Raw genomic sequence first — 20,757 nt, 5'->3', positions numbered from 1 at the left:
CAACAGGTAGATTGCAGCAGCTTTTGGTGTGGAAAGCAGTGTAGCTCAGATTGCAAGTCTTAATCCTCTAACACGCTGATCCCAGAAAATATCTGGTAATATTGAATGGGTTTAACTCCATTTTCCAAAGCAAGATGAAAGCATTGCTCCTATAATATTATGCAGCTCCTAATTAGTGAAACTATTTTATTTTATTGGCCAAGTGGCAGAGACAAACACACCCCTTACATTGGTTTTCTTAACATAGTCTTAATATGTGTTTGGACTAACATGAAATAGGGTTAAAATAGTTCAACATTGTCACAGAGCTGTTTCTAACACAGGTTAAGGACCTTTATTACAGTTTAACTAACAATGAAAATAGGTTATCCACTGATACCTGAAATGGGACAAAATGGAGAAGAACCATATGCACATTCTTCCTTACTACAAAAAAGGCCTTGAATTTGATTTCAAATAAATGTTTCCCATCAGTTGATGCAATTTTATACTAACATCATATTCTTAGAGAATGCACTACTATTTTATTTGAATACACTTTGGTGATGTAGTAGTTAGCATGTTTTCCTTGCACCTCTAAGACTGGCTTCAGAGGTTTCTTCTGGGTATTCTGGTTTCCTCCCAAACATGTGCTGTAGTCTGATTTCTAAATTGTCCTTAGTGTGTGTGTGCATGTGTGTAGGTTGCCACCACATCCCCATGTGCCCTGAGGCCCCTGGGATAGGCTCCAGGTGACTGTGACCTTGTGTAGGAGAAGCTGTATAGAAAACGGATAGATGGATTTTATGCCATGCTGTTTACTGTCTGCATTCTTGTTTAACGTACAGCTAGTCCTCCTTCTGAATGAGGACTTCACAAAGCTTTATGTGGGTTTGCCTCAGAAGAAGGTCTGACAAAATCAGAACCAGGCTTTAATCTAGAGGACAAAGGATCTAGAGGAAGTAAAGAGGATCATATCTATGGCGTGAGGTGCACTAGAATGTACAGTTTGCCCCAGTGTTATAATAACAAACATTTATTAGAAATGATTGGTTGCATTGGTCTAGATTGTGTGTGAAAATTTTATATACTGTATCGTATATATTGCTTTTGCCATAAATTACCTCGTTATCAGAGGATGGCTGCTTATTCACACATACAGCTCTACTCAGCTGTCATTGAGTCTGTCCTATGTACGTCTATTACTGTTTTGTTCAGCTCAGCCACCAAATCAGATATAAGAAGACTACAATGGATAGTCAGGACTTCTGAGAGAATTATTGGTGCCCACCTGCCCACTCTCCAAGAACTTTACACCTCCAGAATGAGGAAACGTGCAGGTAGAATCACTCTGGACCCCACACACCCAGCCCACCCCCTCTTTGAACTTTTACCCTCCGGACGGTGCTACAGAGCAGTAAACGTCATGACACCCAGACACAAGAACAGCTTCTTCCCTCAAGCCATTCATTTCCTGAAAAATTAATCGGTCTGCCATCTCCCCCAGTGCAATAATGATCTATATATACATGTAGGTATATAGGCACAAGTGCAATACTGTACATAAGTACCCATAAGTACCCTGTTTATATTTCCATCCTACTTATATCTGTGCAATACTGTATATAAGTACCCTATTTATATTTCCATCCTACGTATATCTGTACTTCTATATTTTTCTATATTATAATTTATGTCTGTGTATTCTCCAGCACCAAAAAAAAAAAATCCATGAATGTGTGAGCATACTTGGCAATAAAGCACACTCTGATTCTGATTATTCTGAGTTCTTCCCATGGTTTCTTACTCCATCTACCTTCATGCTATAAAGATTTTCCCTGCAACTGATGTTGGGCTTGCTCAGCAGGGTTTAATACATCTGTACTGTTAAACACATTAAAATATATTCTTTCCTAATTCTAGACTATTTTTCAATGACTTACGAACAATCTATTATGCACTATCAGCTAATTCAATAGAATGTCAGAGAATAAGAGCAAGTAGAGCATTAAGACTCATAAGCCTAGGCTTGTGGGGCTGAGGTTTTGTAGCGATCCTTAAACAAGTGCTTAGGGCCAGTGATGTTTCAGTGGTTCAAGATTTGGGAAGTTGAGCAGATGGTTGAAAAATAAAGTCTCAGCTTTTTCAAGCTGCCACAGTTGAGCAAGGCTCTTAAATGGCTTCCAGGGGTGTATACTCCAACTTCCAAGCTGGGATATTACAAGAAAAGCAATTAGTCATATTGCGATGCAATTAGTTCAGCAAGTAATTATACATGTCACACATTTATATGTATAGTGACAACAGACACAGGATTACTTTTATGTCTTTCTATCCATTCTGCTTATAAAACAATGGATGTGATGTCCGGTTGGTCCCTGAGCTTGAGCAACACAAGCTTCTTGGTTTGAATGGTAAAACCCACTACCTTAATGATTGTAACTATTTAATTGTTAGCTTGTAAGTTAGCACATCAGACATGCTGGCTTACTGGTGGCAAAGATAAAAATGATGGATGTTGCAAAAGAGGAGAACACAAATTACACAGTAGACAGCCAACAGCAGCTGGCATCATCCCATGAAGATAGGACACAAATTGTGACATGTAGAGGACAATGACAAGCAGATGGTTTTAAATGTATTCAAATATTGGCTTGAAGATCAGCTCATTAGTTTCTAGTAGAAATGAATGTAAACAAAGACACAAGAGGTAGCAAGAGCCTTTAGAGCAACACAAGGTATTGCTGTCTGGTATATGTTAGAATAAAACATTCTATGTTATCAGAAAATAATCCACAATGGAATGGTGTGATAAATTACGATCCTGAAATGGATTATTTTCCTATAACAACATGTCCCAAAGTGTTTTATTCCCCATAGTCCGCAGTGATTTCTCATTGTGAATTTTTATTTATCTGTGAAACACACACACACACCTTTTGTAGTCACATTTATTGTTGTGAAATGTCCCCTAGATTATTTAGTTCCTGTTATCTTTTATATTATAGCAGCTATATAGAGTCATTTATTTCCCCAGCCTCTCTTTCTCTCTCTTTCTGGAAGATAACAAGACAAAAATGTAGCTTGCTGAAGACATAAGCCTTTCCTCTTAAGCCTCCAGAGAACCTGAGACTCCTACATTAAATGTTAAATAAAGGTGTCCTCACAAAGTATTTCATCATATCAAGTTATTCAACCTCTTTTTGAAAAGTTTGCATAAGCTAAACCAAACTAAACATTTCTGCTGGATTTACAAAAACTTCAGAGGTGCTGATTTTCTTAGTTTTCAATTCAATGTGCATATGTTGATAAATGGTAATCAACCTTAAATTACTGGGCATGTGTATGGCATAGCTGATTTACATTTACTGATGGCCACAAATATCCATAAAAGGCAAAGTGGAAAATGCGAGCATGCTATCGTGGAAAAGCAGGATGCTATGTTCAGTGCAGTGAAGGGCAATGAACAACTCTGTTCATGTATAAAGCAAAAAATGCCAAATAGTCACAAATCAAGCTTGCTATGTAAATTAAGCAGATGTCCGAATTTCTCCAGTTTACTGTATTCCGAACCGCATCCTCACTTGAGTTTTCGTTTAGGGTTGGCAGAGGAACACACTCTGATGTATTTGGGGACATGCTGGATGAGGCACAAAGCACACTAGGGAGTATGTGCCTCATTGTAAGTTGAAAAATACCAGATCAGTCACTTATCTCTTTTTAAAACGTTCCAGTAGCAAGAAATCTGAGCAATGACAAATCTTGGACATTCACAGGATCTTTTTGTCAGCTGAAGTAGTGCTGGCTCCAAAGTGTTGCACAGCCGTAAGAGAAGATGCCATGGCAAACAGAACCTATGCATAAGCCAATTTTCATCCTCTGAAAAAAAAAACCCCATTTATTTCAGCCTCTAAATATCCATTCTTTCCTAAGCACAGTACATTCTATCTCTTCCAGTAGCATTAATTCTGCCATTTGCATCACCTTTCTTTAGGCAGAGACTGGGCCATCCTCCTTTAAAAAGAGGCTTTTCTTCTTAATTTTATAAATATTTGAGTTTTTCATCCATCCATTTTCTGTATTGCTTGTCCAATACATTTGCATTTCAGGTATTTGGCAGACACACTTATCCAGCGCAACTTACATCTTAACTCCTATTTTTGATGAATTGAGGGTTAAGGAAGGGCCTTGCTCAAGGGCCCAGTAGTGGCAGCTTGGCAGACCTGGGACTTCCAAGCAGTAGTCCAACACCTTAACCACTAAGCTACCACATACCTACACAGGGTTACGAGAAACCTGAAGCTAAACCCAGGGTACAAGATGGGAGACACCCTGGATCACTGCATTGTGGAGTTTTATAAATTGCAAATTCTGCATTGAGTCTGGATTTCAAGGTAAAATGGCAGTACCTCCTTTCCCTTTTTTCCCTTTTCTTCCTATTTTGTGGTGGAAATGCCTATAAAAGTGTGGTGGAACTTAATATAAAAGTGAATTTATGTTGATACTGAGTGCTTTTAGTAGGCAAATACCTGACGGTATTTTACACCTAGACCTATAAAAGAAACACAATGGACCTGACAGACTGATTGGCATCTAACATTATTAATGTTGAACCACTAATCAGTTATAAATGACAGCATGAAACATGGAACATAGAAGATTGGAGAAGGATTGTTAAAAAAATTATATGCTGAAACTTCCACTCAATGTACTGTGGTGTGTCAAGAAAAAAAACAGGAGTTAGAACATGTAGGTACTGAGTGGGTAGATGGCAGCATTGTAATTATCTTACATTCTGTGATGCTGAGCCTTGCAGAAGGTAATGGCTTCAAGGACATGCAGTGGCTTCAATGCAGGAGGATATGAGAAAGCCACCTACTAACCACTCTGTCTGTCTTTTCCCTGATAAAGCTTATGAAAACAGGATGCCGAGGATGCCATGCCAGCTCACGGCTGCATGGACCCATAAAGCATGACCCGCACATTACTGAGATGCATTCCACATTCACCATTATTTTATTTTCAATCAACTGCCTGCATGTAAATAAAGCAGGCTTCAGGGTATTATTAAATTCTATGCCACAAGGATTTGTGTTCTTGCTAACATCTTCTGACTGCAACATCACAACTTTTGCTTTCATGAAAACACCATGAAAATACAGGTTTTTAAACTGTAATTTAAGCAAAAAAATAAAATAAAATTCTCTATTACACCATCAGGTCTCTGTCTCTATACAACAGAAGCAGTGTGTCTATGATATACCATTTTGTAACGGTCAGTTTTGGCTGACTCGTTCTTTGTTTAGAGCCCCTGTGAGGTGTTCAAATGACCCGCTAGGCCTCGCCTTGCTTGTGAAATAAAAAAACCAGCATGACGCACTACAGATAGTTTGGCAAGCAGACTGCAGAGTGGGCATATTGAAGACGTCAGGTTTTGGAGCTGTTCAAAAGAGGTTGTTTAGAGGTCAGGGTTTTTGCTAGGCAGATTTGCCTTGAGGGCATGCATATTTAAGATTTTGGATGTTTTTTCAGACTTTTATAAGTTCACCTACCGTAAAATCTCGTAAAGTTGAAAGATGTGTGAAATAGACTTTGCAAGTTAATGTTGAATTAAAGCTGTAAATGTAAATCTGTAATGAACTCTGGTCACTAAGGCAATATTAAAAGATTCCCAATGGCTTGGGAAGTGAACACACAATGAGCTTGATTATGATCTGCACCAAGGCCTGGTGATCACTCACAGTTTATATGATAGCACTTGTGTTTGTATTGCAAAACGTCTTCTCATTTAAATTGTAGCATTCATCAAAAATAAATGTCATGTTATATTGGTTTATCGTATTTCTGATTCCTGAAAATTATGGTAAACACATATAGGGTGCCATTTATAAAATAAAATGTGTAACAAAAACTGATCGAATTTGGTCTGATATAACTAGAAAAACATTTCCAAGATTTACATAAATAAGCCTTATTCCTTTCTGGAATTAAAAATAATTATCAAATCTAAATGTTTTAATTAAATCTAAATTTAATTCTGAATCTAGATCATAAATGTACATCTTAAATTTAATTGTAAACGTTTTATGAAAATCTCAAAATTAAATCATAAATATAAAAATAATTTATCTTTACAGTTAAAATCACAAATAAAATTAAAGCAGTATCTTGGTGTTTTTTGGATATAGAGTATGTACAGTATGTACTGGGTTGGATGTCTCTGGGTTGTGTACATATAAGCGTACTGGTTAAGATAAATGGTGTCACTTTTCCTCACAAGTTGTCACAAATCCTACCCTAGGCTTACAGATAGCTCTTAGTCATAAAAATTGCTGCCCAGTTCTCCCAAACTGAGATATTTCTATCAATTTCTTCTTGTAAATTTGGCTTTGCTTTACTGTTTTAATATTTTATCTTAAGTACTGTCTGCTGGTCCTGAATGAGGGATACACTGCAGTCAAGAGATTATCCATGTATATACATATCAGAACCAGTAGCCAAACTGGATCTGCCATCCAAGGCAAGGTGCCAAAGTATCAAAATTGTCCATGCTCTCTGGGTGGAAGGAATGATATTCTCTTTTTCCCTGGCAATCAAAGTGACACTAGGCAGTTGTGGGCATTAGATAGGGCTGTCCTTCGGTGTGGCATAATTTTAGAGAAAAAAGTTGGCTGGCTTCACATGTCTCAGAGGAAGCCGATAGCCCTCACCGTCCTTTATAAGGGAGAGCTGGGTTGATATTGGCAAGTGACCAAATTGGGGAGAAAATGAAAAAAAAAAGAAACCACCTCAAAAAGCCACATCACAGCAGGTAGTAAAGTAGTGTTGCTGTTTTACAGCTTCAGGGTACCTGGTGCAATCCTGAGCTCAGGTTACAGTCTGTCTGAGTTTCACAGATCCTCCATGTTCATGTGCTTTTCCTCTGGGTTCTCCAATTTTCTCCCACATGTTAGAAGACAAATTGGCTGTGCTAAATTGGCCTTGGGTCTGAATGAGTGTGCACATGGGCACACAGAGTGTACTGTGACCCACCAGTGTGATCCTGACCAGGATGAAGTGATTACTGATAACAGGAATGAATGAATGAATGTTGCATTGATGGTTCTAGAAACACAACGTTCCATATGAAGTACTTTAAATGAAGTATTTTGGTTACAGTGAGAGCCCTGCTTGGTATACAAACCTATCCAAAGCAATGAAAATTTTGGCCCAACAGCATCTCTCTGGGATAACAATCTTCAAGACTATAATACCGTTGCTTTAATCATACCATGCAACATAATATCACTTGCAGAACAAATAACATTCAAATAAGAGAAAAGATCCAGAGTTGTGGTGAGTTCTAGTGAGAAAGATCAAATGTATTCTTCGGGCAAAATCCAAATATATAAAATACAGCATAAAGAGTTTTCATCTTAATGTAATATCATGCTACTCAAACAATGCTAGCCCAAGTCTGGTTATATAAAATTATTTACATTATTAATAACATTAACTATTTAATTTTGTGATTATACATAATTGTATTATATTTAATTATTTTATTATACATATTTATTTTATTGATATGAATTAGACAAAGTCATTCAATTTCTTTTCTTTTTTTAATTGATTATTTTTATTGTATTTTTTTTTTTTTACATTTTTTTTTTTTATTTGGAACTTTTTGTTTTTGACCCTGTGTGAATAAACACATATTTCTTTGCCCATTCCCTTTTTAAGCATTATGTTTGTGTCACTGAACTACAACCATGTGTGTTCATACTTTTTAGCTGCCCTGCTCTAGTTTTTTTAAGTACTCTGTTCAGTCTATAGAAATACTTTTGCTGGATCTGTCAATTGATGACCCCTGATGTCAACTAGCTAATATAATGAATAGATTTGTTTTCTATCTTGTATCCTTGATCAATCTATTAGCCAGCTCACATACTTTTGCAGACGAGGGTTTGCCTGCACTAATAGGCTGTATGCCTGTCAAGCACTTCACACCACTGAGCTCGAGGAACAGTTTGTGTTTTGGTTTTGGCTCAGTAAGGAATGGATGTTTTGTTCTGAGCTAGACTGGAGATGACAGCTCCGTCATGGCTTCACACCTGCTGAGAGTTCATTTGCTCACAGAGACAGTTTGCTTCATCTGCATGAGTGTTTTCATAGACTAGGCCCTTTATGAGTCTTTGTGTGTGTGTGTGTGTCTGTGTGTGTGTGCACATGCTGAAGAGTGAGCGCAATCTTCCAGTTCTGGGATTTTAACATATTGCCATACTCCAGTGTCAAAGGCAATATTTTCCTATAGTATTTTATGTTATGTTTTAACATGTAACTAATAGAAAGAATTCAACATTATTTTTAATTTATAATATTAAAAAGACAGATCCCTAATGTTCCCATTTCTGAAATATATTAATATGAAATATATCATTACATGATAATGTACACAAACTTTTCTTTTTTAAGAAAGCTTGAAAGAGAGGTCCTGCATGATGCAACAAAAATATCGCATAAGAACTTGCAGAAGACATCCTTTAATAACTAATAGAACGTTCATGATTTATTCTTTGTTTCGTAGTTTGTTCCAGCAGCCCGACTTAAATACTGCCTTACTTAGCTCCAAAATAAAAAACAATATTTCTACCATATTTCTATCCAAATTAGCCTAAAATTCACCAAAGAATTATGTTTTATTTCCAGTGCCATAACTTCATATAGCCCTCACAGACCCCAAGCTGTGCAAAGGTGCAACATCTCTCTGCTGGGCTTCAAAAACTGACCATTTAATTTAAATCTATTTCTATTGTTATTATCTGTTCCTGCAAAATCATAAAGGCAATACACTGATTTTATTGTCAGCAGCTCTGCTTCCTAGCTTCGTGATAGATTCTGATATCACATCTGGAGAATTATTCTAATCGGGAACATAGCAAACCCCAAACACTGAAGTAAATTTGATCTTTTTGGTTTGATATGTTTGCCAACTTACTTAGTTTACTCAGTCACATTAGATAATAAGTTGTTCCTGTTGAAGTTCAGGAGGTTATGCAACTGTAATCTTAAAAAAATCTTAAAGGTAACTATACAGGAACTAAGCAGGAACAAACGAGAAGTTCTTCATTAACTATATTATTCCTATAATATACCAAGAACTAGTTAATCACTCAATTCTTATGTTAGTCTTAAGCAGTAATTACTGAGTCTTACATTTCTCTACATTCTTCACTACAGCTTTTTTATCATAACTACTGAATTAATTACTGATCATATCCCCAATCCCCAATAACTTAATCTTACCTTCCTCTTGGAGATCAACTACCTAATACACCTCAACCTGTTCCAAAACCTCAGTCTCTAAAATGTAAATATTTATGAGTTATAATACTGTAGTTCTCCTGAGAGGAGCACAGGAACATGTGTTGTTTTATTTATCCAGTCAACATCTGATGAGAGAAATCAACAACAATAACCTACAAACGTATAAGGCTGCAATGAGTAACAAATAATTCACATTTAAATAACAAAAAATTAATAATGGATTACCACGTGTAATGCTCTTCCACATCATCGTTAACTAGTAACATTTCACTCATTATTAAAATATTTCACTTTTACAGTGCTGTTCCTTGCTTTTATGGGCTACTGAAGAATACAGTAGAAGTGCAGGAGCCTCAGTAATTATTGCTTAAATCTCAGTTAATTAGTGCATAGTTAATCGTGAACGTACTTAAGTAGTTCTTTTTATAGCATTTTATAGGAATATGATTTATTTCTGCTCGATTTCTGCCACAGTCACCTTTGAGTTACCAAAATGCCTTTCTTTCCTTTCAGTATTAAATTTCAGTTATGCCAACCTTTAATTGGATAAAAGTCCAAATATTTTGAGCACTAAATAAATACAGATAATGTTAGTGTGTTACACCCCTAATGTACATACGCTAGATAAGAAAGGAATTGATTTGCTCATGCCATACACACCAATGAGACGAAAGATTTGCAATGTACAATACGAATAAATATTATCTTCTGTTATTATTTTAGTGAAATGTAAAGCAGTAGTTTATTTGTCCTTCTCTGAGAAACCCATCCCATAATTCTGTTTATCAGATAAGCTTTACAGGAAGTTTTGAGAAATTGACAGCAGTATTTTTATTACTTCAGTCATAAAAAAAAATATATTATGATATGTGAATATGTGATAAAAAAAAAAGTTTACTGTGAAATGAAAATGTAATACCGGTATATGCCTTCTTTGAAGTCTGTGTGTGTATGTGTGTGTGTGTGTGTGTGTGTGAGAGAGAGAGAGAGAGAGAGAGAGAGAGAGAGAGTATAAAAGTAAGAGAATATGGCATTGGATTGGACACTTTCTTGTCTTCCGAGACATTCAGTTAATAAACTAAATTATATCTGGGCATAGCAGCACTGTCCTATGAACCCTGTGTGTATAACATTCTGGGCTTTGTAGCCTCAAGCTCCTGAACAAAACATGCCTCTTATTTTATAACAGGAACTAAACTGATTATTGTAGTATTACATAACCCCTGAAAAAGGGTAACAATAAAATGCTAAACATCCCAGTGCCCTATTAGACAAAATCATCTATACAATGCGGTGCCACGACACACACACAGACACACACACACACACACACTATTAGCTTCTCCCAGTTGCATTACTGCGTGCGAGTTTTGATTAAGTATTAGCTCCCCGAGGTGCCGTTCAGAAAGATGAATCCGGGGCTGAGGGACTCGTGAGACGGAATTTATGGCAGCGCTACATTCATCAACTCCACAAAAGACGAGTGAGAGAAGAGAGAGGCACAGAAGCTGGCTGCCCTCCACACAGGCAAACAGAAAAGACAGACAGAAAGAGAAAGATAGCACAGAGGAAGGAAATGTTCAAAAGAAGAGCAGAATGTACATGCATCCACTAACATACGTAAACCACATTTGTTTCCAAATAATCAAAACCAGAGGAATATATCATTAATGTCTACTTGTGTCTAAATGCCTCATATGTTGTTGCTATTATACATGTAGCTCATAGCACGCTAGTTATGCATACATTCTGGCCAGAGCTCAGTGAATGTTTCATTAGTTATGTTTATTTGCAAAGAGTTTCACCAGTTTATTCCAGATGCATTGCAGATACATATAGGTATCCTAAACTGTATGCTATGTAGACTTTGTGTACGTATATACAGTACATGTAATCTGTTCCTAACATATGTGCATGCCATGGGGTTTAGTGTCAATGTTACCATAACAAGGAAAAGCAAGGGGGTTTATGAGTTTAAAGTGTTTAAAATGTGATTATTAAACATGCAACATAAAGAAAATTGTGTAACTTGAGCAAAATTGTATAACTGAAATAAACTAGACTTTTGAAAACGGGACAAATGACCAGTAGCTGTTTTTCTAATCTTTTCTAAGCCTGTGCCCATTGTAGTTCAAATCCGAGTGTGATTGTTCCCGGCACTGCCCGCAGAGTTGGTCTGGTTTCAGACTCACTTGTTTCTATCGAAATCTGGTGCATTTGCATTCACCTTACATCATCAGAAACACACTGGAGAACACAATGCAACTCTATATCATATCATTTTTTGTTTTTGTATTATTTTTGGTGTTCTTTTGTGCAGGAAGGCATCTCACCTCTTCTGTGTCCTGCAGCTTTCCCCTCCTACTCATGGTACATGTGTTGTGGAAACTAATAATGCTGTCAGAGGCAAAACTACATGCCCAGGCTACTTTAGTTCCTGAAAAAGCGTGGACCTGTGTACGAGTTCTTAAGCTCTGTTTCGGACTAAACCGCCCGTGTGAAATTCCCCTTAGAGTTCTGTTCTTGGATGAATGGAGTGGAACCTGATGTGGTCTTCTGCGTTGTGTTAGCACACAACATGCCATTGAGTATATAAAGTCTTTATTCATCTTCTAACATTATAAATATAGTTGTAAGTTTTTACCCCTGTTATTACACTCACAGGTTCTGCAGCCTTGCTGAATGTCTAGTGAATGTTAACCACTGAAATTACTCCCTGCATCTGCCGCAAAATGCTAGTTTGAAGCTCATCATTCTGCCAATCCAAACTCTGTAACACAGACTTTGTTTACGAACCTCACATCTTGTAACCATAAACCTGTGTTCATGAACCTTACAGGTTTTATCGCACAGGAAGCACACCATGAACTGAACCCACATGCACAGAAGACACTTAGATTCTGCTAGCAAAAGTAATCATTTCCATGGCTAATATTCTTCTTTTTAACAGATTCATAAAAGGATTATCTATCTCATATAATCATTTAGTCTCAACTGTTTTTTCTCTTTTCCAATTAAGGTGTACAGATTAAAAATAGATTATTAGTCAGCACAAAAATGTAGCCATTCATTTATATTGAGAAGGCATACAAGCCTTGAATTAGCATTAGATACACAATGCAACTTCTGTAGCTAATTCGGAAGATTCAGCATGTCACAACTCAGGTCAAGACACTAATTCAATTAAATCTCTCAATGAAACGTCATTACAAATCACTTGACCTCAGCCACAGCAAAGGACATAATAACAATTACCATCCGTTTCCACCCATGCAGCAGAAATCAGTTCTGTAGTCAGTAATGGTTACTGTAGTCCCCCTGTAATTTTATGAGCCGATTTGCATCCAAGATTTGCAGTGTGCTACTGCCCTTTGTTTACGATGATGGATGTGTTAACTTAGGAGGTGGTAAATGCTCTATTCTTCAAAAGCCTTTCACCAACAACATGCCTAATAATCTAACTATATTTATCTTTCAGCTCACTCTACCCTTTAGAAAGCTGCTCTCATTTGTCTCTGAGCTCATAAAATGAGCTTGATTTTGTTGTTGTACTTTCATAATCGGACTAATAAAGGAACATAAAAATGCCTCACTGTAGCATAAGGCATTTGCTTTATAGTGTAACACAGAAGTCAGCATACAAATAGGAAATTTGATGGTCGTTCATTAAAACTGGGTTATGATTATTATTATTTCTGTTAGATTATATCTTCTGCCATTTAGTAAGCTTATGTACCTCTTGTGTAACTACTATACAAAATACTTGACATTTTGTTTTCATGAGGAAATGCTGAGGAATTTGCCATGTAAGCAAAAGAAAAACACAATTCCAGACAAACCAATGACAAATACTGTAACAAGAACAGTAATTTATTACCTCTTTGGCTTTCCTATGTCTATCCTTGCCTTCCCCATGCCTGTCCTTCTCTTTCACATCTTCTCCTGGATGGCTTGAATAAGAGACAGTTCTCCAGTCTCGAGGAGAATTGGTGATGCTGGCCACTTTGGACTCGGTAGCACTGTTTTCCTCGGTCAGCGACCTGGAAGACCTGCGAGTGAACATGCTCTTCTTTAGCGCCTTCACCCTCAGGCTTTCACTTCCACTAGCATCCGAGCAGCACCAGTCTGCGTTAGTGTCCACTTTGACAGTGTGACCTGTGGTGTGGCACTGGAACATGTGTGGTGAAAGGTTTACATCCGTCTGAATCTGCGCCATGCCACCATCACTAGACTTTCCGTTGACTTCAGGCTCTTGGATCTTCTCATCCAGCTTGGTGAGCTTGGACAGCACCTGTGAGATCTCTCCACGCACTCCCGAGAGGGATTCAAGCTTCTTCTCGATTTCACCAATCCTGAGGACCAGCTTGCATACGCTCGCTTTGAGCTCATCGTCAGTGTTCTCCAGCGAGTGGAATAGATGGTCAAGCTTGCTGGCAGACTTGCCTAGTTTGATCGTGTTGCGTTCGGGTGAGCTATCACCATCTGACTTTGCCACCTGAGAGAGGGAGCCGTTACTGTTGTAACAAGAAGACTGGGGTATCCCAATAGAGTCGCATATGCTCATGTCATCCAGAAAGCGAAATATGTCACTAATGTCATCACTTACGATCTCAGGCTCCTCATCTGTGTGTTTAAAAGTTGGCCTGTCTGCATACTTGTGCATGCTGTAATCTTTCAGCTTCCTCTGTTCTGACTGTTCAGTCTGAGTCCCCACACTAAGACCGTTGTCTATGTTAGCAGTCTGGAGCGATGGACAGTTGATGCTCTTGTCTTTATATCTCTTCCCTCCTTCTCTCTTTTCAGAACTCGGACCACAACCAACAGAGGCCATATCTTTTATCTTTGGTCCGCTGGACTTCTTGGAGAAGCCGGATGGAGAGGCTGTGGGCTTCTCTTTTGCACACTGAAAGTGCTGTTCGTTGTCCATCATGCTAGTATGGCGATGATTGTCTACTGGCACCTTATGGTTTAAAAAGGATCTCTCAAATTCAGAGCCCTCATCTGCGTTCAGGCTTAAGCTCTTGACAGGCCAGGCAGGCTGCCGGCTCTGTTTCCCCGAAGTCCTCTTGATGTTCACACACTCGGTGACTGTCGTTGGACCAAAATACGTGGATGCCTGCAAGTCGTCCAGACTCTCGTGTTTCACTCGTCCTTTGCTTTGTATAGGTGAGTTGACCGGTTCGAAATAAGGGTTGCTATATGGCAACTCAAAGCTGTGATTAAAGAAAGTTGGAGGCTTGTGTAGCTCCCTCCTGTGGTAATCTCCACTGTCTCTGGCACTGACTTTAGACTCCGCAGAGATCACATGGGGCGAAAAGGCAACAAGGTTGTGAAAGTCCTCCTTGAAAATGTTGCGCTTTTGTACACACGAGTGCACAGTGAAAGAGTCGGAGTTAGGCAGAAAAACGTCCTTGCCACCCGGGTTGATGTGCAGCGAGTCATGGTCGGTTGTGGACTCGCTGTCGATCTCCATGGGGAAGTAGGTGCTCTGCATCTCACACGGAGGAGGACTGGCACTGGCATACTGAGGCAGATGCTGCAGCTTATCCAGTGATGCTGCTCTACATTTCAGATCCTTGCTGACTCCCAGGAGAAAATTGGGCTCTGAAGCTGGTATAAATGGCTGACAGCTGTTGCACTCAGATTTGGGGCAGGGCGAGTTCCGAGAAACATGATGACCCCTTCTGTCTGTGTGACCATACACACTTTCACACTCGTTGTATTTATACACATCTGTATCAGACCTGCAGGACTCAAAGGATTGGTTTTTATGAAACTTATGTTTCTGACTAACCGGTAACTTGTCTTTGGCCATCCCGCCATTCATCTGGATGAGGTTGAACATGGTCACAATGTCTGCAGCTACCATGAGCTTCTTAGACTGCTGATCTTCCCCCGAACACCTCATTTTGTCCTTAAATAAGGTAGCAGGAAAACTAGGATCCAAACATGCTGTGTAAAATAATAAGCTCCTCAGTTTTGCCAGATGAACCAGGTCAAAACGAGCACACAGAGACTTACACAGATCCTGATACGATACAGTGCTGTACTTGGTGTCTAGTTCCTCCAAAATCCTCACGAGAAAAATCGAGTATTCGGGCACTGCATCCATTATGGTGGTTGATGTTAAGTCTTATCTTAGAGAAGAGATGATACCCTGTATGGGGAGACAGTAGGGATTAGTGACTGGAGATACTATCTGGCTGCCTGCAGAGGTTAACTGGAGCCCTTTGTAACTCTTATCAAAGCATGCACACAAACTGAAACAAAAAATATAAATAAAAAAAATAATTAAAAAAATACAAAAATTAATAAAAAATAAATTTGTGGTTTACTTTCTGTGGTGAGGTTTTTATTTAATTTATTATACTAAACCACATAACACAGCAACAGTGGACTAAAAAGGAAATAATTACCAATATTGGAAATATTCTGTTTCTGTATATATATATATATATATATATATATATATATATATAAATATATATATATATATATATATATATATATATATGCAGTATGCAGTGGCTCAAACATATATTGCATACAGTGTAATAGTTAGATAAGGTATATAGGAGTTCTAATAAGATATCGACCATAGATTAAAACCCATTAATTACTGCACAAATATCTTTATATTATTTTAGCAATAAAATTCAAAGCCAACTAAGAAAAAGGAGAAAGGATATACCTATTGCACGGTCACATCTGCAGTCCTGTGCATGAAAAAAAATTATTGCTTATTGTCCGGGTGCATTTCGGTTGCCGTTTCCTTCATGGTTGTGCATGCATGTGGAATGAAGTAGAGGATGAGAGCTGTGATATCGTTCCCATGCCTGCGCTCCGTTTGCAGACTCGCTCGCTTGGGCTTTGTTGTCTCTACAGTCCCGGGTTTGCGGCGGAGTATGGAACGCCAAACGGCTCAGAAACGTGGGAAAAGTCCAGGGGAAAAAATCCGATTTTTTTTTTTTTTTCATAGGTGTGGCGGTCTGCATTCACATGGCCAAATCTTGTCATTTTCTACTTTATATAGTTGTGAAATCTACAACTTTTCTATTTTGCATGTTTCTCAACCAGATAAAGTTATAGCATTTTAAAATCCACTTACCCTCAAAAGTGAATCAAATTGAATTTCATTCCAATATAACCTCATCTCACAAACTGCTGGAAAAATAATATTTCTACTAAATGTTTCCAGCTTAAATTAACAGATTATAAGCATCATCCACATCAGTTACTGTCTCATCATCTGACATAAATGTCGTTTGCAGCATTTGATGAACTGGAGCCTAGTCGGTGCTTACATCAGTGAGGAAATAATCACTTGTCTGTTGGCTAAATTTCTTGCTCCGTTCCTCCATCCATCCATCATTTCTACTGCTTTAGCTAACACAGGGTCACAGGGAACTAGGAGTCTATCCCAGGGGACTCAAGACCCAAGGTGGGGGACATGCTGGATGAGGTGCCAATTCATTGCAGGGTATAATCACACTCACACACACTCCCATTCAAGTACTATGGACAATTTTAGTGATGCCAGTCAGCGTACCATGCATGGAAAGGGGAGGAAACCAGACTACCTGAAGGAAAAGCTTGGGAAGAACATGCAAACTCAACACATACAGGGAGTTCTTGTTATTAAGCCATTTCAATATTTTAAAACTTCATTAAAACACACTGAAACACAGCTCTTACACACTGAGTTAGTCTTATATACAAATACCAAAAAATGGGGAAAAAAGCCAACTAAAATAAAAATAGCTAAACATAGGTTTGGAAAATATTACTTTTTTTTCTTAAAGTAGATGTCAGTATATTATTTGTAGGAAAAAGCTTCATTCAATACCAGATTTTCTTTCTCTGTTTTGGTTTCCAGAATTAAGCTTTAGCAACAAGCAACAGATTTTTTCCAGACTGCTTACACATTAAGGAGAACAAATTATGTAATTGTGGCATTGTTAATTTGCAAAATAAGGGCAGATTAATTCTTTTACTACACATACAGAAAATGTAAACACTTATACAGTTCAAAGTGTGAGATGAAAATATCATCACAGTCTCTTTTTATTGCATAAAGCAATGTAATTTCATAATACTCATTCCAATTTCCAAAGAATTGACATTACACATATGCATTACAGATGCATCGGATCCCTTGTTAGGTGTTTGTTAGCAGTATGGCTTTCCACACATCAGGAGTTCAATAAGCAAAGCTGCTGTTTTTTACCTACTGTGACGTAAGTTACTCCTTTAAGCCGTCAGGCAGGTGTTGGGGTGAAGATCAGACAAAGTGATTTAGAGGGAAATTGCAGCCAATATATTAGGGTGTCTAGAATTGTCTAGAATCTTTTTGTAGGCTGTAGCATCTCTTCGACGGAACTAAGAGACTAAGTCCAAAGATGTTCTAGCATGACAGTGTGTACAAAGTGTGGCCCATGAAGAAAAGCTATGCCAGGGCTGATGTGGAAGAAGTGGCCTGCACAGAGTACTGACCTCAACACCTTTGGAATAAACTGGAACACAGACCTCCTCACCCAACATCAGTGCCTGACCTCACTAATGCTCTTGTGGCTGAATGGGCAAATCCCCACAGCCATGCTCCTAAATCTAGTGGAAAGCTTCCCAGATCTGTAGACCATTGCGCCTTGACTCTGCTGTCAATTATGAATATGAATTAAGTAGCCTTTATATCACATACACATTGCACAGTGAAATTCTTTCTTCACATATCCCATCCTTAGAGGGCTGGGGTCAAAGCACTGGGTCAGACATGATGCAGTGCCCCCGGAGCAGGGGATTGGGGGAAGGCCTTGCTCAAGGGCCCAAAGCTGGGGCCTCAACCCTGATCTTCAACCCAGAGCCTTAACCACTTGAGCTACAACCACCCCTATGCAGATGTGCAGAATAAAGGTTTAAAGTGGTGCCCAAGCAACTTGCTCTGTCTTTTGCTGTATACTTCCATATTAATGAACGAGATCCTTCGTCATCCCTACAAACTTCATATCCTGATGCACACCTCTAATGGGTGTGTCTAATGGTGTAATCCACCAATGTAAAAACAAAAAAACAGAATGTAAAGAACACAGTAACATAATGCACAGAATAATTTAAGTCACTATGCAATAATATGCTACATAGAATAAGAAAATGAATTAACAAATCAACTGTGCAAAGTTTGATTAACTGACTTGCAAAGTTGAATCAATATTATAAATAGCAGCAGCGTGGCAGCTGGAATGTGGCATTATAGCATCTGGAAAGATATGTAATATGTCTCAGGAGATGCTGAAATCTCCTGACATGACAAATTTATCTCTGAGCACCATCATCTGTTATCTCTTGACATTTGTTCCTTATAGTTATGTGATGTTCTGCTCATTCACTCATTTATTTCTGTTTACTGCATCAGTTTTATTGAGGCGGTTAAAACGGGCCAAAAAGAGCAGGCTATATTTTTAAATGTTTTTTTTTTTTTGTAACAAATCAATATCAAATCTGTGCCCACTCAGCAGTCAGGATTTGGTTGGTGGCACATGGAGATGGATTTGGGGATTAGATGGAGGTATATGTCACTCAGACTAAAGTTTCAAACTCTGTAGGTACTACTGCCAATTTATGGCACACTTAGGTTCAGTGTTGTTCTTAACGTCTGCAGATAACACCAGCGAATTAGAGAGATTTATAAGTAATCTGAAGCCACTTGTTCTTTCCTCTTTTGGACCAAATGATGGGACACATAACAAACAACTGAGTCATGTGACATTTAGCTTCTGAAATGCTGAGTCAGTAAGTAACACTGATGAGGGCATCAGGCTTCACATTTTCAAGGGCCTGCAAAAATTAATAAAAATCATAATTTAAAAATTAATCAATTATAATTCTGTCCGAAACAAAACAAGACACTCAGCGGAACTTTTGTGAAACATTTTGTGGTGAAGAAGAAGAAAAAGAAGGAAAGTTTTTTTTTAAACTAGGCCCTTTGTTGTAAAAAAAAAAAAAAAAAAAAAAAAAAACAGCTTCCCAGAGCATCTGTTTGAGACTGGAGGTGTGCAAAGGTCTAGGGCTGGAACAAAAAAGTTATGCAAGCGGGAGGTTTTTACTTTCATGCCAGTGAGCAGTGAGATATGAAGCATGCGGGTGCGAGTGAGTGATCCTATATATAGCTCACAGGACAAAGAAAGATCACATTCATTAATGAGAAATATGAGCTGCCAGATGCATTTGGCATTTTACCGTTCATCCTTAGTAACTGCCTGGTTAGGGCCACAGTGGTTTAAATTAGGCTGCTAGTTTGTTTATATTTTTGGATATAGAAAATAACATGGATTGGTACACACAAAAATGATCACTTTGTAAACAACAAAAACAAACAAACAAAAAACACTCTCTAGTTGAGATCAGTTATGAACTCGAGTAATGTCGCTGAGATTGAATAGCTGTTAGAGCCAGAATTTATAGTGCTGGTATTTTTTTAACCAAGTTTTTCCCCACTGTTTCCATGGGCAGAACAGTAGGTATCAAAAAATAATGTTTAGGCAATGTCCACTTCAGGTATAAAGGCAAATTCAGACCTGGCCATTGTTCAGACAGGTCAAACAATGTAAATTAAGAGCAATGTGTATCTGTATAGAGCAATGTGTAGCTCAAGTGGTTAAGGCTCTGGTTTGTTTATTGAAAGAGCATGGGTTCAAGCCACAGCACTGCCAAGCTACCACTGTTGGGCCCCTGAGCAAGGCCGTTAACCCTCTCTTTAGGGGTGCTGTATCATGACTGTCCCTGTTCCCTGACCCCAACTTCCAAAGCTGGGATAAATAAGAAAAGAATTTCACTGTTCTGTAATGTATTTGTAACAAAAATAAAGGCTTCTTCTTCTTCTTCTTAAATGTAGCACTGAAGGCATCTTAATAGTCCTTTAGAACCAATTATGTTAAATTACCTCACTACATATATTTCCTTGGTTAATTAATAGAAAAAAAGCCTACAGCCTTGAAGACACCACCCCAGCCAAGAGAATTTATACCATGATAGACACTGATGTTTTTGGTTTGCAATCTTACATCTGGCTGCATGCAAATGCACATCTGTAATATCACTGACATTATGTTGTAACTCTTTGGATATAGTGGACAGGAACCTGACTACAATTGACAAATGCAGTGCCTTTGCAAAAGGTTAATTGGTGTGTAAATGCTGTGGGAAAGACAATCCATGCAAGTAGATCTATACTAACTGAAGAAAGGTGTAATGTTTACAAATATCACGACCCACAATTTTATAGACCTGTTTGAGAACGCATGTGGTGGGGGTATAAGAAAAGCAATGAATCCTATCTGACAATTTCGACAAGTAATGTTTTTGAGACTAATCTTCTTAAAACTATTCATCTGGTCATGTGTTTTCCTGCAAGTGATTTGTCTCAGAGTCAGCTGAAATGTGCTGGAAATTGATTGTGTGTTGGAGGTAATGAAGAAA

The 20,757-nt window shown here is 38.2% G+C and overlaps 1 protein-coding gene across 1 annotated transcript in view; it reads right to left on the bottom strand.

The window, feature by feature from the left end:
* The window catches only part of minar1 (membrane integral NOTCH2 associated receptor 1), a 31,978-nt gene extending 15,836 nt beyond the window's left edge, over positions 1 to 16,142 (bottom strand). The window contains exons 1-2 of the mRNA XM_058400416.1: positions 15,977 to 16,142; positions 13,163 to 15,442 (exon numbers count right to left, since the gene is read on the bottom strand). Coding sequence (XP_058256399.1) covers positions 13,163 to 15,397 — 2,235 coding nt within the window. The 5' untranslated portion in view covers positions 15,398 to 15,442; positions 15,977 to 16,142. The remainder of the gene's footprint in view (positions 1 to 13,162; positions 15,443 to 15,976) is intronic.
* Between the last annotated feature and the right edge of the window lie 4,615 nt (positions 16,143 to 20,757).

The sequence above is a fragment of the Hemibagrus wyckioides genome, linkage group LG10 (genome assembly GCF_019097595.1).
Source record: "Hemibagrus wyckioides isolate EC202008001 linkage group LG10, SWU_Hwy_1.0, whole genome shotgun sequence".
NCBI lineage: Eukaryota > Metazoa > Chordata > Actinopteri > Siluriformes > Bagridae > Hemibagrus > Hemibagrus wyckioides.
This window is presented reverse-complemented; position numbering and strand designations above follow the sequence as displayed.